This window comes from Thamnophis sirtalis, unplaced genomic scaffold, assembly GCF_051295495.1.
Source record: "Thamnophis sirtalis isolate CommonGarterSnake01/CBP01778 unplaced genomic scaffold, rThaSir2_p1.2 scaffold_8, whole genome shotgun sequence".
In the NCBI taxonomy this organism is placed as follows: Eukaryota; Metazoa; Chordata; class Lepidosauria; order Squamata; family Natricidae; genus Thamnophis; species Thamnophis sirtalis.
The window spans coordinates 40,864,230-40,879,783 of record NW_028261388.1 but is presented as its reverse complement, the minus strand read 5'-3'; the positions used below and the strand labels follow the sequence as shown (position 1 = coordinate 40,879,783).

The 15,554-nt window shown below is 33.5% G+C and overlaps 1 protein-coding gene across 4 annotated transcripts in view; it reads left to right on the top strand.

Annotated features, from left to right (window-relative positions):
* Positions 1-15,554, top strand: part of CADM2 (cell adhesion molecule 2) — a 352,887-nt gene that overhangs the window by 248,823 nt on the left and 88,510 nt on the right. For all 4 annotated transcript variants that reach the window (XM_087721509.1, XM_087721510.1, XM_087721507.1 and 1 more), the window contains one exon: positions 6,680-6,832. In XM_087721509.1, coding sequence (XP_087577635.1) covers positions 6,680-6,832 — 153 coding nt within the window. The remainder of the gene's footprint in view (positions 1-6,679; positions 6,833-15,554) is intronic.

The window sequence follows — 15,554 nt, the reverse complement described above, 5'->3', positions numbered from 1 at the left end:
TTAGGATTGGAAAAACCAATAATAAATAACAAAACCCTGAAACCATCAATATCTTTTTCAAACATAAGTGCACACTGTGTGCCTGAGACCATGCCCGTGTCTGCCTCCTGTCAATCACACACATTCTTTTATTAGTCTAAGATAGAAAATAAACAACAAGACTGACAGCTTCATGTCCTTTGGCATTTTTATGTCACCACTATAAAAAGAAGAGGGTATTATGTCATCAGTCAAGTCTGTCAAGTTTGCTTTGGGATACTGTTTGTCTTTAAAGATTTTTGTCTATCTGTCTATCCACCTTCCTGTTTACTTACCTATCTTCAAGCTACTATTAATTCAGATGGTTGCTGAAAATATTAATTTTCTAAAATTGTTTTAGATATAGTGCACATAATCCAATATACATTAGCTGGTAAGAGTGATTTGCAATGAATTCATTAGATTATTAACAAACTTTCCATTATGTACACAAGTACATATCTCCCCTCCCATATACCTAAAAAAATATTGCTGAATGTTTTTTTATTGAATTGTACTGTTATTATTGAATGGTACTTTTGCCATGGAAATAATAATTTTCTCAAATTAGCAATAGCAATAGCAATAGCAACAGCAGTAGACTTATATACCGCTTCATAGGCCTTTCAGGCCTCTCTAAGCGGTTTACAGAGAGTCAGCATATTGCCCCCAACAATCTGGGTCCTCATTTTACCCACCTCGGAAGGATGGAAGGCTGAGTCAACCCTGAGCCGGTGAGATTTGAACCGCTGACCTGCTGATCTAGCAGTAGCCTGCAGTGCTGCATTTAACCACTGCGCCACCTTGGCTCTTATAGTTTTATAATTCTGTTATATACACATGATTAAAAACTAAACATTTTTAAAACTTTAAATCTGTACCTTTGATTTAAGATATTAAGTCACAATATTACTAGTGCTTGCATAAATACATATCTCTTTGGGTGTTAGGTTATTTCAAATTGTTGTAATATTACTATCTAGATCTTTTTCCATTTTCTGAAATGTTGTGCCTAGTTTTGGTGGGTTTATTTGCTGTATTATTCTGACCAAAATAATTTTGCTCTTTTAAATTGAATGAAACACAACGAAAGGTTGCAGCTTAAATAAAATGCTGCTTATTTTCATAGAGGTTGTTAAGCAACTGTAACTACAATAACAAAATTATATGTATTCCTAGTAAAAACTTGTTTTCTTTCTTGTGTCTTTTCATTCAAAGTTATTCCTTGCCATGGAAAAAAAAGTTTCATCCTAAATATCTAAAAAGTTTAAATCATGGCAACCTAGAAATATGGCCAAAGTTTATTAAAACCAAGTCTTCATTTACATATTGCTTTTCATTTTGGGGAGAAATACCCTGCCGTCTGTATGGCAAGAGTTTGTTAATTCTCTAACTCTCTGCCTATCCAAAAATTTTATTTTGACTGAAGAAATTACTTGGATGAATAATGAAATGTCTCAGTTTAATAAACTTGGGTCCAGTTGTCATGATTTAACCTTTTGAGATACTTTTTGCCCTGTGTTATTGAGTCTTGGTTTACATGGTTCATCCTAAATCTGTTCACTATTTATACTTTTATTTTAACACATTTCCTTTCACTTGATTTATAAAGTTCATGGAAATTCCAAATATCCAATAAACAACCACCTCCCATTTGTTCAGTTTCCTGACTTTGAGATGGATAAGTTATTCCCTTCTAATAGCATCCAAGTCCTGCTGTGCCTAAGGGAGATAAATGAAGAACACCAAGAAGGTGTGAAGGTTATCCTTGCTTCCAACAAAAAAATAAGCATCTACATAAAGATAAATGTTCCCTTCTCACATATATGCTAGTTGTTCCTGACTCTAGGGGGCAGTGCTCATCTTCATTTCAAAGCCAAAGAGCCAACGTTGTCCAAAGATGTCTCTGTAGTCATGTGGCCATGTAAATGCTAAAGGCGCAAAGAACATTGTTACCTTCCCACCAAAGATGGTTCCTATTTTTTCTACTTGCACTTTTACATGCTTTCGAACTGCTAGGTTGGCAGAAGATGGGACAAGAAATGGGAGCACATACCGTTATGCAGCATTAGGGTTCAAACTGTGGAACTGCCAACCTTTCTGATCGACAAGCTCAGCATTTTAGCCACTAAGCCACTGTGCGCCCCTAGCATCTACATGGGCAGCAGTTATATAGGAAAATACAGGATGGAGTTTATATATTTTTTTTGTTTTTACAATGGCAATGGCATCCATCCATTCTGCACAGGAGAAAGCAATAGTTTAACTACTCAAGGCGACCACGTGACTAGAAAATATAAAGCAACACTTTAAGCATTTGTGAATGAGATGCACAGCGACAATATTACATTGTTTTATTATTTAGGACATGAAGATCTAAGAAGGAATAGCAGTACTTATAATTAGGATGGTTAATACAAAAAACCTGTACTTGGATCAATGACCAAATAATATACATATGAGATGACAATAATCTATGACAATAATATACAAATGAGATGACAATCATCTATGCTCCAACCATCAATTTAGAAGATGTTTGATATATTTTAAAGTCAGGTTAAACTGCAATGCAGCCATGCTATTTGTAATTAGAAGCTGTCTTCAAACAACCAAAATGATACCTATACACATGGATACTACCAGATGAAATTCGTAGAAGTCTTATTTACCATCTTATTTACCATAAAAGGAGGAAGAATGGCTCAGTATTGGCTCAAAAATATGGCCAGATGCTGATTGCAGAACACATCAGTTAACGTATCAGTTAACTGTGTGCAGTTAAACTAAATAAGAAATGGAATCAAATATCATAATATGAATATCATAATAAATGCACTACTTAAGAAAAATGTAAGGGTATCCACAGAAAACTTGATCCAGAAAATTGTGGAATGAACTTAAAAAGAATAAAAACCATGAAAGATAAAGAAATGAAGAACAAAGCAAACTGAACTGTGGGATTTTAAGAACAAGAGAAGCCAAAGCCAAGAAAAACATAAGTATCAAAAAGGAACTTAACAAAGAGTTTCAGAGAGCTGTTAAAATGGACAAGAGGAAATATTATAATGAGATATATATGTTTTTGTAGATTTCACAGGTGTAGGTATGCTGGTCTTGTGGCATTCGGGTCTTTTCCCATGTAAGATTGAGATTGTCTTGGCAACGTTTCAGTGAGGTCTCACTCGCCAAATTCAGGCTGGGTTTTGGGCTTAAAGCGTGGTCGGAGCTGCCATCTTTCTATAAATCTTGGTGGGGGGTGGGGAGTGTTGGCTTTGTTTCATTAAGTGGAATGATTGGTTGTGTGGTTGTATCATGATTGGTAGATTGGTGCTGATTGGTGCTGGCTGTGTGTCTGTTGTTGTTTTGTGTTGTAATGACCTAGGTGGTGGGTGGGGCTCATTTGTTGACTAGGACTGGTTTCCAGATGTCTGGTAGGTGGGAGGTATCATCACATTTATTCATGTTGTGGGGGTGTTTCTCTATTTCAATAGCTTCCATAATTATTCTCTTGTTGAAGTGTTCAGTTTTGGAGATTAACCTGGTTCCTTCAAAATTAATTTCATGTCCTGTAGCTTTAAGATGCTGGAAAAGGGAGTAAGTTTTTTTTTTTCTTTTTTTCTTACTGCGTTCTTGTGTTCTGCGATGCGTACATTTATTCTCATGTTAGTTTGTCCTATGTATGTTTCAGGGCAGATTTTGCATGGTATTTTGTAGACTTCTTGGTTTTCTAGCTAGATTTTGTCTTTGGGGTTTCTTAAGATGTTGACTATTATTTGGCCAGTGTTGAAGGCTGTCTTGATATTGTGTTTGTGGAGAATTTTGCTGATTTTATCTGTGGTGCCTTTGATGTAAGGGAGGAGGGCAATGCCGTTGACCTGTTCTTTGTCTCGGTTTTTGGGGGAGTCTCCCTTTGGATTAGGTTGGTAATTGTGGTTTTTTTTTTTTGGGGGGGGGAAATCTGTTGGAGATTAATACATTTGTGAGAGTGTGTAATTCTGATTTCAGGTGGTCTTTGTCAGATAGGAGTTTGATTCTGGAGATGAGCGTCTTGGCTACAGAGTTGATCTGTGCAGGGTGATGATGGCATTGTGCGTTTAAGTAGCGGTTGGTGTGTGTTTTTTTTCTGGTAGATGATGTGTCCTAAGGAGCCATTGGATTTTTTTGTAGATAAGGACGTCTAGAAAGGGAAGTTGGTTGTTTGCGTGTGTGTGTATGTATGTATATATTTGTACACATATATACATTAATTATGGAAAAGGGCAAAACCTCCAGTACTACAGGATACATTTAGATAAGCACTCCGGTCATTACTAAATCAGAGGATTCTCAGATTTGATAGAATATCCACAGAAGTGATATTCAGATATTCCAGTGGAATCAGTTCTAACCAAGTATGCCAGCAAATTGGAGTATTTCCTTCTTTATTTTCCCTAGCGTTTTCTTCATCTCTCTCCATTCTACTTCTTTATCAATAGCAAGGCATAAAAGAGCATATATGCATTCTTAACGGACACTTACCAATTAAATTTCCAACATGTGATTAATATTTTGGAAGTACCTAGTTTGTTTCAGACTATTTTATAAATATCATGAAATTCTTTAGGCAAATAAAATGTATATAAAGGTAGGTTCATTCTTAATGCATTATGAGACACCACATGTTTGGTATAGTAAACAGAAAGGATTATCTAGCCAATAACACTGAGATTATGGTACTTTATTGTCCTGTCCAAAGTATAAGAAGGAGCAATTTGCAATTTTGTTAAAACATCCAGGTTTTTACAAGAATCACATGCATACTTTAGGAGCTTTCATGTTTGTACAATAACTGCATATTCACTTCATTAGTGGTTCTTGTGGAAGTATTGTCTGCACATGAACATTCATGTAAAGAGAGACAGAAACAACTTTTGCAGATGTTCTGTGAAACTTGCAAAAATCAGCCTTTTTTTAAAAAAAAAAGGTGCTTTGTTCACACTCCTACACATTGCAGCTTTGGAAATATTTACATATTTACATATATTTTACACTCTCACAGACACAATTGAGATAATTGAACACCAAGAATTAAATATAGTAGTTGAATTATTGTACTCCTGCCAAGGAGATCCTCATTAGAATCCTCACTGAGACTCTCATCTTGGAATAACTTAGGAGTGACTGGGAAACTTATCACTCACTTTCACTACAATATCCCTCCTTGTTACTGTGGAAATAATGTTGGTTATATCCTACATACATTGCCGAATAGTTCCAGGACAAAGAGGAGGGTTATAAATGCAATCAGCTTAATCAACATTAAATAAATTCTACAATATTTTCTGCTATATCTTTTTATGCTGTTTTTTTAATATGAGATTCATCCTTCATTTTTGCTGATATTGGTTAGCTTTCATTGTTGATTTTTGATAAATCTTGATAAATCTCAAATAATTAAGTGTGCTTACTAAACTATTTAATTATGAATTTACTTATTGATAAGTTTTGCATTTAAGAGATTTTTACCAGTTAGATTTGCAATTTTAATAATTCTTCTCACATTCATTTTTTATTTTGCTATTTTAAAAAAATAAATACCTTTTAGGGTGAAGAAAAATATATTTTTATATAAACAGATAAACATGCTTTTGAAGGAGGGAGAATATTCAGCATTCAAGATACTATTAACATATTTTTAGCAGAGATCTATGGTAAAGGTTTCTATTTGAAAAATACAAGTAGTTCTCCACTTATGACCACAACTAAATCCAAAATTTCCATTGCTAAGGAAGCATTTATTAAGTGAGTTTTGCCCCATTTTGTCTTTTTTGCCACAGTTGGCAGTTGAATAATTGCAGTTGTTAAATTAGTCACAGTTATTGTAATATCACACAATTCTGCAGGATACTGCAACTGTCATAAATACATGCCAGTTGCCAAGGGTCTGAATTTTGACCATGTGATCATGGAGGATGCTGCAATGATTGCAAGTATAAAAAATGGTTATAAGTCAACTTTTTTCAGAGTTCTACTAACTTCAAACAGTTGCTAAACAAATGGTTGTAAATTGAGGACTACTTGTATATGAAAGATTAACTTCCAGAGAAGAAATAGTGAACAGGAGATGGCTGCATTGAAATAATGGGATAATGTGAAATAAAGAGGCAGTGAGTTGATTGAATCTCCTCTAGACAAAGAGAATACTTGTGATCATCCACAAGTGCTTCATGCAGTTGCTCCTGTCGAAGAAATTAATGACTTTTCTATTTTGCAAAAAAAATGCCAGATTATTTTTATTATAAACAGCAAGCAGTTTAAATACATATACTTCAAAAAAGCTATAACATATAAAAATGGAATGAACATTAGCTTTGTATTTTATCTCTCTCCTCACAATGACTATGCTTTTTTGAAATTTTAACAATGTACACTGCCTTGCAAAAAGAGTATTTACAAAACTGAAACTTGTTTTTTTTCTTTCCACCTTTGTTTTAGAACATTAATGCATTTTTCAAACTGTCTTTTATAAAACATTGTGTACATGAATGGTGCACTATACCTGTTAACATCATTTTTTTTAAGTTAAACTATGCACAGAGGATAGTCTAGCTCCAAATTAAAACTGTCAATTTTTAATGAATACATATATATAAATAAATATTTCTTTTTTTATTTACAGCCTTGAGGGACAATAGGATTGAACTGCTTCGAGCTTCATGGCATGAATTGACCATTAGAGTCACCGATGTTTCATTATCAGATGAAGGGCAATATACCTGTTCTTTATTTACTATGCCTGTCAAGACATCCAAGGCTTTTCTCACTGTTCTAGGTAAGCATGTCATACTGAAAATAATGCAATTCGTCAGAGCATATTCTCTGGTTTCTAACACTTTCTAAAAACTTCAGCAGAAAATAGTTGTAGATCAATGTAGCACTCAGTCCTTCATTTACCTTTTGACCTAACAGCTTCTTCTCCCCTTTCATCTTTAGTTCCAGTCATGACTAGAGAGGAAATTGTCTCTTTTGTTTTAGTTCAGTTAGTTTAATTGTTAGTTCAATTTATCTCCTAATAAGCAAACTGTGATTAAAGAGGATAAAAAGCACACAAATTTCATAAATTGTGGTTCACATTTGGCTTGTTTCCACTCTTCTTAATTGAAATTAATTGCAATTCATCTAGGCCTGAACTTGATAAGCTATGGTTTCTAAAAACCATGAACTGAGTCATTCAATTTATTCAACTGTAAAAAGTCAAAGGTGAAGAGAGGGTGTGTAAGATGAGGGGGAAGATGAAGTATTGTGCTAAAATCCATACCAAATACAAATGCTAATATTTGGGGAGTTTAACTGGCAGTGTTGAATGCAAGCAAATGAATAAATAAGAAAGTTACATCCCAATTTACATTTATATTAGCTCTATGTATCAGATTGCATTATGTCCATTATTGACTTTTTGTAGTGTTAAATAATAGTTTTATGAGTGCTGCCTATACTTTCCTGGTTACTAGACAATACAGAAAGTAAATTTCTACATTTTGTAGGCATGAAGAAAAACTCTGCTCACAAAACAGGAATGATGGGATTCTGAAGAAATTTCACACAAAGGACAAAACTTGAACTAAATTTATAAGACTGAATTTTATCTTATTATTACAAAAACATTTCTATTATTATTGTTATTATATTAGCACAATACTTAGCATCATGTAAATATTTTCCCCAAATAAATATAATGTTGCTACTAGTCAAAATCTAAAATATTGCACTAAACTTAAAAATATTTTGACCTAGTATAAAAAAATAAACATTCTAATGGACTGTTACCACTCCACAAGAACTCTGGCAGTAATATGAAAGAGTATACTAACACCATAGGTACCTCAGCAATGTTCTAAGACATACGAATACGTACGTACGTACGTACGTACGTACATACATACATACATACATACATACATATATATATATATATATGTGTGTGTTTTTTTTATTTGTGCTGATAAATAAATAAAGGAAGACTAGTATAGATCTATTTCAAGCTATTTAGCTCTCATCAGCTAGCCATATCCTTACTGGGATTCGAACCTGTGCTTTATTGCCTCCCAGGCAGGGAGTTAACCATTTGAGCTACAGAGAACGACTCCTTTTATCAGCCAGCCAGGGTGGGCATACCAGGGGTTGTGACTTTAAGTATATATATATATATATATATATATATATATATATATATATATATATATATATATATATATATATATATATATATATATATATATATATATATATATATATATATATATATATATATATATATATATATATATAGTTTGGAGATAAAAGGACGAATGCTGCCATGCCCCAGGTGCTGGAGTCAACATATGTTCTTTCGTTCCTTTGTGTGTTCCGTGTCTGGTACAATATTGCTTGCTATTCACTCGTGATTATGCCTGTTACATTTGGATAAATGCTTTGGTGTTTTCATGTAAAACTGATCTGTGAAGACTGCAAAAGAACTGCCGAGTTTGTAAGAGCTTTTGTTTTGGAATTCTTATCGGAGTTTGGTGTTTATGTTATTTTCTGGGCTCGAAGCCAGTTTGAACTGAAAAGTGATAAAAAGTTCTTTTAAGTTTTGTCTGCCTGCGTTTGTTAACGAGCCGTGCAAGGGTGGGTGTCAGAATATATATATATACACATACACATACACGTACACATACATATACATACATACACATACAAACACACACACACACACACACACACACATATATGTTTGAATAAAAATTGAGTCAATTCACACTTTGTGAATTTGGACATTATATTCTGAAATTTGTACTTATTCCAATTTGAACATAATAGATTATATCTATAGAAAATATATACTGCATAGGAAAACAAATTATTTACCTTAATTGTCTGATAAGAATTAGGTATACTAGAAAATCATATATAAGTACTGCATGCATATTTAATTTAATAATAAATTAAATTTCACAAAAAATCACTTATTAATAGAAATAAGCATAACAAATAAAAAACCTAAGTGCTGTAATTTTAATTGTAGGATTATATAATGAAAGACTGAACAAAATAGAACTTGACAGATGTGCTCACTTCTAAATGTTCGTCAAAGCCATGGTACATTATACAACACAAAGAAGCTGAGTTATTTTTAGGTATATGCGCAATTTATAAAAAGCTTTTTTTCCCCCAGAAGGCAGTAGGATTCATTGGTGCATGAATCAAATGGTGAAAGAACTTACATTTATATGAATCTCAGATCAAGGATGTCTATTTTTGTTCATCTTGAAATGCTATATATTAGGATGTCAAAGACAAAAATGCCATCTTAAGGAAGGATAGTTTTGGTGGATCCATTTCCTATCTAGATTTCTGATCCTTGCCATTTTTTTTCTATTTTTCTCTTTTTAAAAAAAATGTTTGGTTTGTAAGCCACCCAGAGTCTTTGTGACTGCAACAATAATTAAATAATTTACTTTTGGTCACATGTTTAAACTGGATTTGGCATTTTGTTTACTTATTGAGTAGAGTACTTCCCAAGGTTCTGCAATAGACAAATGATGTTTGATTGCATTAAAAGTATCATTTCAGGATATCTGTCCAGGTAAATCTACCTTTTGTGATTCACTAATGGTGATTTTGTCAGTGTTGACAGCATACATTGGTGCTCTAGTTGCTTTGGTATTGCACCCAAGAAGCCTGTAGTACTATTGGTACTATATGTGTTTCCTTTTGCCCGAGTCATTTTATTTGCAGATCTTCGTTATTTTGTGCATTTCTCCAGTTCTTTTACTTCTATTATGCTGTTTCCATGTACTCCAGGTATTCTTTGTCTTTCTAATCAACAATAGTTAAGTCTTAGTTGTTATGTTAAAATACTTTTACTGCTTTAATTCCAGAGAGCTTTAAAATATTCACTTTATATTGGTTTTTCCCCCAATTTTGTGTTCCCCACAGTTCTTGAAGCAAATGGTATTTCTTGCAGATTTGCCAACACAACATTGTTGTTATTTTGTCATGCTGTTATTTGTAGTCAGTATGTACAATCTTCTTGCAGCCGCTAACTAGGTGTTCTGCTATTTCTTCAACTTCTTTGCAGAGATGGCATTTGCTATTGGTTGTTGTCTTCTCAAGTCTGGCTTTATATGCATTTATTCTTAAGGTTTGATTTTCTGAAGTCAGAATTAGTCCTGACCTTTTTCTCTTAGAATATGCCAGGTCTCATATTTATATGCTTTGTCTGCTAGTAGAGTTGTTTATGTATTGGCCATGATCTTTGACTTTTTTTAAACATCAGCTGGTCTCTTTGCTATTCAGTAAGCTTTCATGGTGTACTAGCTTTAGCCAAACTTCCTCACTGTCCTTCCTATATTATCCTTTTAAATTCTGTAATTGTCTTGTGTACTTACAACATTCCATGCCTTCCTATGTTTCTTCATAGATCTGTCAACATCATTGAATGGATGAAGGGTATGATTCCTTTTCATTATTTTTCTGGTCTTTCTATGCTTCTCCTCCTTTCCTTCCCTCATGCTCTACTTTTCCCCCCTAAAAAAATCAAACTTTTCCTAGGGACTACTTTTCTTGATATCACTTTCTTTGTATGTACTTATGTGTATGTGTCTATGCACCTATGCACATACTTCTCCAGAATGAGAGTGATACCTTTAAATGGAATGGAAAATCAACTATAGGGACCTCTCTCTTTGATGTTCAGATATTGTCTGTGATTGTGGTACTAGGAAGAATTCTCTACATGGCAACTTTTATGTACGCTGTTATTGTTCATAAGGATATCTTGTTCTGAGAGGCTCACTGACAAAATCTGGCACATTTCCTTGCCTTTTCTTATTTGTCCATTTTCCAATTTTCTACTTTTTAAAAAATATTTCTCTATAGTAAGGTGAGAGTTGAATTTAATAAGGCTGATGTAAAATGTTCTGTGTGCTAGTAATATTAAACTTAATCCACCCAGAGAATTGCTTTTGTGCCTAGGATATGAAATGTGGGCCTCTGCTAGTTCCACTGAGACTATTTTACTAGTTTAATGATAAAGGGAGAAGGAATGTCTGAAAATGTTTCTGGGATAAAGACAAATACAAGTTGGTTTTTAATCTAAATAAGTTTTTTTTGTTTAAAAAAAAATAAGGTTTTTCATTCAGTGTAACATATTACATTTCTAGAATGTCTATAATAATATGAAGGATCTATATGGCAACTCATTTTATATTTGGTGTTGTAACTGTAAATCATCCATGAAGTATTTAAATGGTTTAGGAATATATGTATTTTAATAATGTCTTAATTTATTTCATATTATTTTATGTTAATATTAAGTGCAACACTAATTAAGTGCAACATTTGCATGTCTTTCAGATAATGTAAAGTGTTGACTCATGTTTATTATGATTTATTTATGAGTATATTGTGAGTGTCAAGTAATATCCACTCTTTGTCTAATAATAAAAATGCATGTATTCAGAATTCTAAAAACATCAATGCATTACCCTAGTTGAAAAGATAAAAAGATTGTTGAAAGTATTCCATTTTCCTCATTAGACTTACAGTATATAATAATATTTAGTTGTTTTTGTGTCTTTGAATCAGTGTTGACTCCTGGCAACTGCCTGGACAAATCTGAAGTTATCTTTGCAAAATTTCGAAAGTGGTTTACCATTTGCTCCTTCCTAGAAGTGAGGAAGAATGAATGCCCATGGTCACCCAACTACCTTTATATCTAAGGTTGGAATAGAACTCATCATCTTCCAGTTTCAAACTTGCTACCTTAATCATCTGGCTTAACCACCTGACCTTCATTTTGTATATTTCTTCAAAAATATATATTTATTCAGAAATAAATCCCATTGAATAAATAAGATGTATGCTATAGTAAGCATAATGTTGTATTCAACTGCATATTATAATGTTTATTTAAAACTTTTAAATAATTTAATTGATAATTATGGTATAATATCTTGTTTGTAACTGAATTATTATCATAACTTCTAGTGGATTGTATATAACGTGTTTTAGATCTGAAAGACGCATGGCTAGGTTTGAATTTTACATACTAAGATTTGCTTCATATGTGCAAATTATTTCTGTTCCTTTCAAATCTATCCTATTTAACTTTACATCTATATTAATCATTAAAATCATTTGATTTCTATTTATTTCCATTTTAGCACTCCATTTTATGAGCTTCCTTCTGCTATGTTATGCTCTTCTTTATTCACTCCATATAAAACATTTTTCCCTTTCTTTCTCTCTTGATGGAACTGATTTTCATTCTTTTGCTTCACTCTAGCCATTTAATTTTTCAATAAGCAATGCATTTGCAAAATTGCTGCCAGATTTACCAGAAAAATAAGAAACCTGAAAAGAAATAGTCCAGCATAATTAACTAGCAGATTCTAAGCCGTGGTTGGGAAACTGTTGAAGCAGATGTCCAACATTATTTGTTATAACAATGCATAACACATAATCTGTCCTATGTTTCAAATGAAAGTCAATAAGCAATAGCTTCACATAATTTAGTATACTTACTTAAGTCTGACCTTTTAGTGGAAGCTGTTGGCCATAATGTGCAACAGCTGGCTTTTGAATATAGAATTGATGATGATAAATGATGAAATATAATGTATGGAGCTGACTGTGTTTAAAATGAAGAATTCATAAGGATCAACTTAATAGAAAAATGGCTGGCTCATTTAACGGATGATGAATATCTAGACAATTGATTTTCTTTAAATCAAGAACATTAGAATATATGATGCTAGTATCCCGGAATGAGATAGCATCTATATGTCATGCAAAACAGAAGTTTGACTTTTTTTCTACATGTTTAGGGAAATTTCCCTAAGAGTTTCCCAGCAGAACTATGAAAAAATAAAAAAATAAAAATGGTACTGTTTTATATTATTCAATTATTAAGTCTGCTTCTTCAGCTTTTTGTCTTCCTTTTTCCTTTGCAAGCTCTTAATTTTGCTTTTTTAACTCAGAACTACTAAATTTTTCATTTTTAATTTGCTTATTTAAAATTTATAGTCATTTGTGTTTATTTATTTTTATTTATTTCCAATTCATATTTCATTTTTAAGCTGTTGTTATAGATAGATATTTAAAAATCAAATCTAGGATAGCAAAATATCTTAAATTCTTTGCAGTATGGATTTTTTTTTTTTAGTGGGAGAATCGATGTAAAGAGAATATAGATAATTAATTATTTCAAAGGAAATATGTTTTAAAATAATAGTGGAAATCAACATAGAATGAAGCCTGCCTTGAAGAAGTATTTCGCAAACAAGACTGGGCAAAATATGGATAAAAATCAATGGTGCCTATTTAAATCACTTAAGATTTGCAGATGAAGTTGTTCTCTTCTCATAACATCCAGAAGAGCTACAAAGACACATACAAGATTTGCACAAAGCAGGAGAACTATTTGGCTTAAAAATAAACCTGAAAAAGAACCAGGTTATGGAGAAGAACCAAATATAACAACATTACTACAAACCATATTTTTCGGAGTATAAGATGCACTGGAGTAGAAGACGTACCAAGGTTTTGAAGAGGCAAATTTAAAAAAAAAGTAGGTAGGTAGATAGAGGGATAGAGAGGGAGAGAAAGAAAGAGAAATATGGTAGGTAGGTAGGTAGGTAGGTAGGTAGGTAGGTAGGTAGGTAGGTAAGTAGAGAGAGTAGATAGGCCGGTAGGTAGATAAAGGGATAGAGAGAGAGAGAGAATTAGAGATGGATAGAGAAATACAGTAGGTAGATAGGGAGAGTGTGTAGATAGGTAGGTAGAGGGATAGAGAGAAAAAGAAAGAGAGAAATACAGTAGGTAGGGGGAGAGAGAGTAGGTAGTTAGGTAGGTAGATAGAGGGAGAGAGAGAGAGAGAAATACAGTAGATAGGGAGGGAGAGAGAGAGAGTAGGTAGGTCGGTAGGTAGGTAGAGGAATAGAGAGAGAGAGAGAAATACAGTAGGTAGATAGGGAGAGTGTGTGTGTGTAAGTAGCTAGGTAGATAGGTAGGTAGGTGGATAGAGAGAAATAGAGAGAGAGAAAAAAAAATACAGCAGATAGGTAGGGGGAGAGACGGTAGGTAGGTAGGTAGATGCTTCCAGGTGTATTTATCCATGTGCTGGAGAAGGAAATCATCGACAAACCTTAAGACTTTGATTCTGCTGGAGCAGCACTTGATTAATGTAATTCTCATCAGTTAAAGAGGTTCCCAAAGGGGGAAAAAAGCTTTTGCACTCTGCAAACCTCCAAAAAACGGCCCATGTTTCACGAAAATGGGCCTGTTTTTTTTTTCAAAAAAATTGCATGCATAACCTTATGGAGGATTATAGAAAGCTGCTGGGGGGGGGGGCAAAAAAGGCCCATTTTTGCTCATTTCTTCCTTCCCCAACCCCCAAGAGCTCTCTGAAAGCCTTCATAAGGCTATGCATGGCCATTTTGGTAAAGGGGTGGGGCAAAAAATGCTGTATTCGATGTATAAGACGCACCTAGATTTTCAGCCTCTTTTTTGAGGAAAAAAGGTGTGTCTTATACTCTGAAAAATACAGTAAGATACATGCTCGGCATTACAAGATAGAAAAATGTGCACATGGATTAGAGAACAAACAAAGTATACAGTATCATCAAGAAAGTAAAAGAATTGAAATGGAAATGGGCTGATCACATAGCAAAAAGAATGATGGCAGGTGGACCAAGGCAGTCATAGAATGGATCCCACTTGATAAAAAGCATTCACGAAAGAGATCTAAAACAAGATGGATCAATGACATCAGCATATATTATGGGCCCAATTGGCAAAAGAAAGTTCAGAATCATCTAGGTTGGAAACATGTGGAAGAGGCCTTCATCCTGCAGGGGATAGACAATGGCTAAAATGATGATGGTGGTGGTGATGATGATGATGATGATGATGATGATGATGATGATGATGATGATGATGATGTTGTTGTTAAATATTTAAATGCAAATTTTGATGTTGATTTCTTTTTAAATTACAATTTGATGACGACATAGTATAAATGCAGTTATGAAAGGTACAATATGTAAAAATGAACCACAAATAGACTGATTCATTTATAGGGACAAATCAATAGTAAAGTCTCCATTCTACTTTCCAGCTCACCTTTGTATTCCATTCCTCTTTTCTTTATCTGAGTTCCATCCAATCACATAAAATATTTGGGATAGGTCAATAAGAGTATTATTTCCTACATGAGGCTCTGCTATGCAGTCATACTGACTTCTTAATACTGTCTGGAATATGGACCAAGACATCTTTCCCAACACTTCCTGTGTTTTACAGAAAAATTGAGGTTATTGAACCAATCAAGAGATGCCTAGAATACAACTGGAAGAAGGCAAGGGGTGAATTTTGTTATAATTGTAATTGTTGATAAAGGAGGGAAATGAAATTGCTGGATTCTGCTTGATTTGCTGTTTCTTCCACCAAGACCAACACCTCATCTACTTTCTGAACTTCCCTCTCTACAATAATACATAAAGGTTCAGACC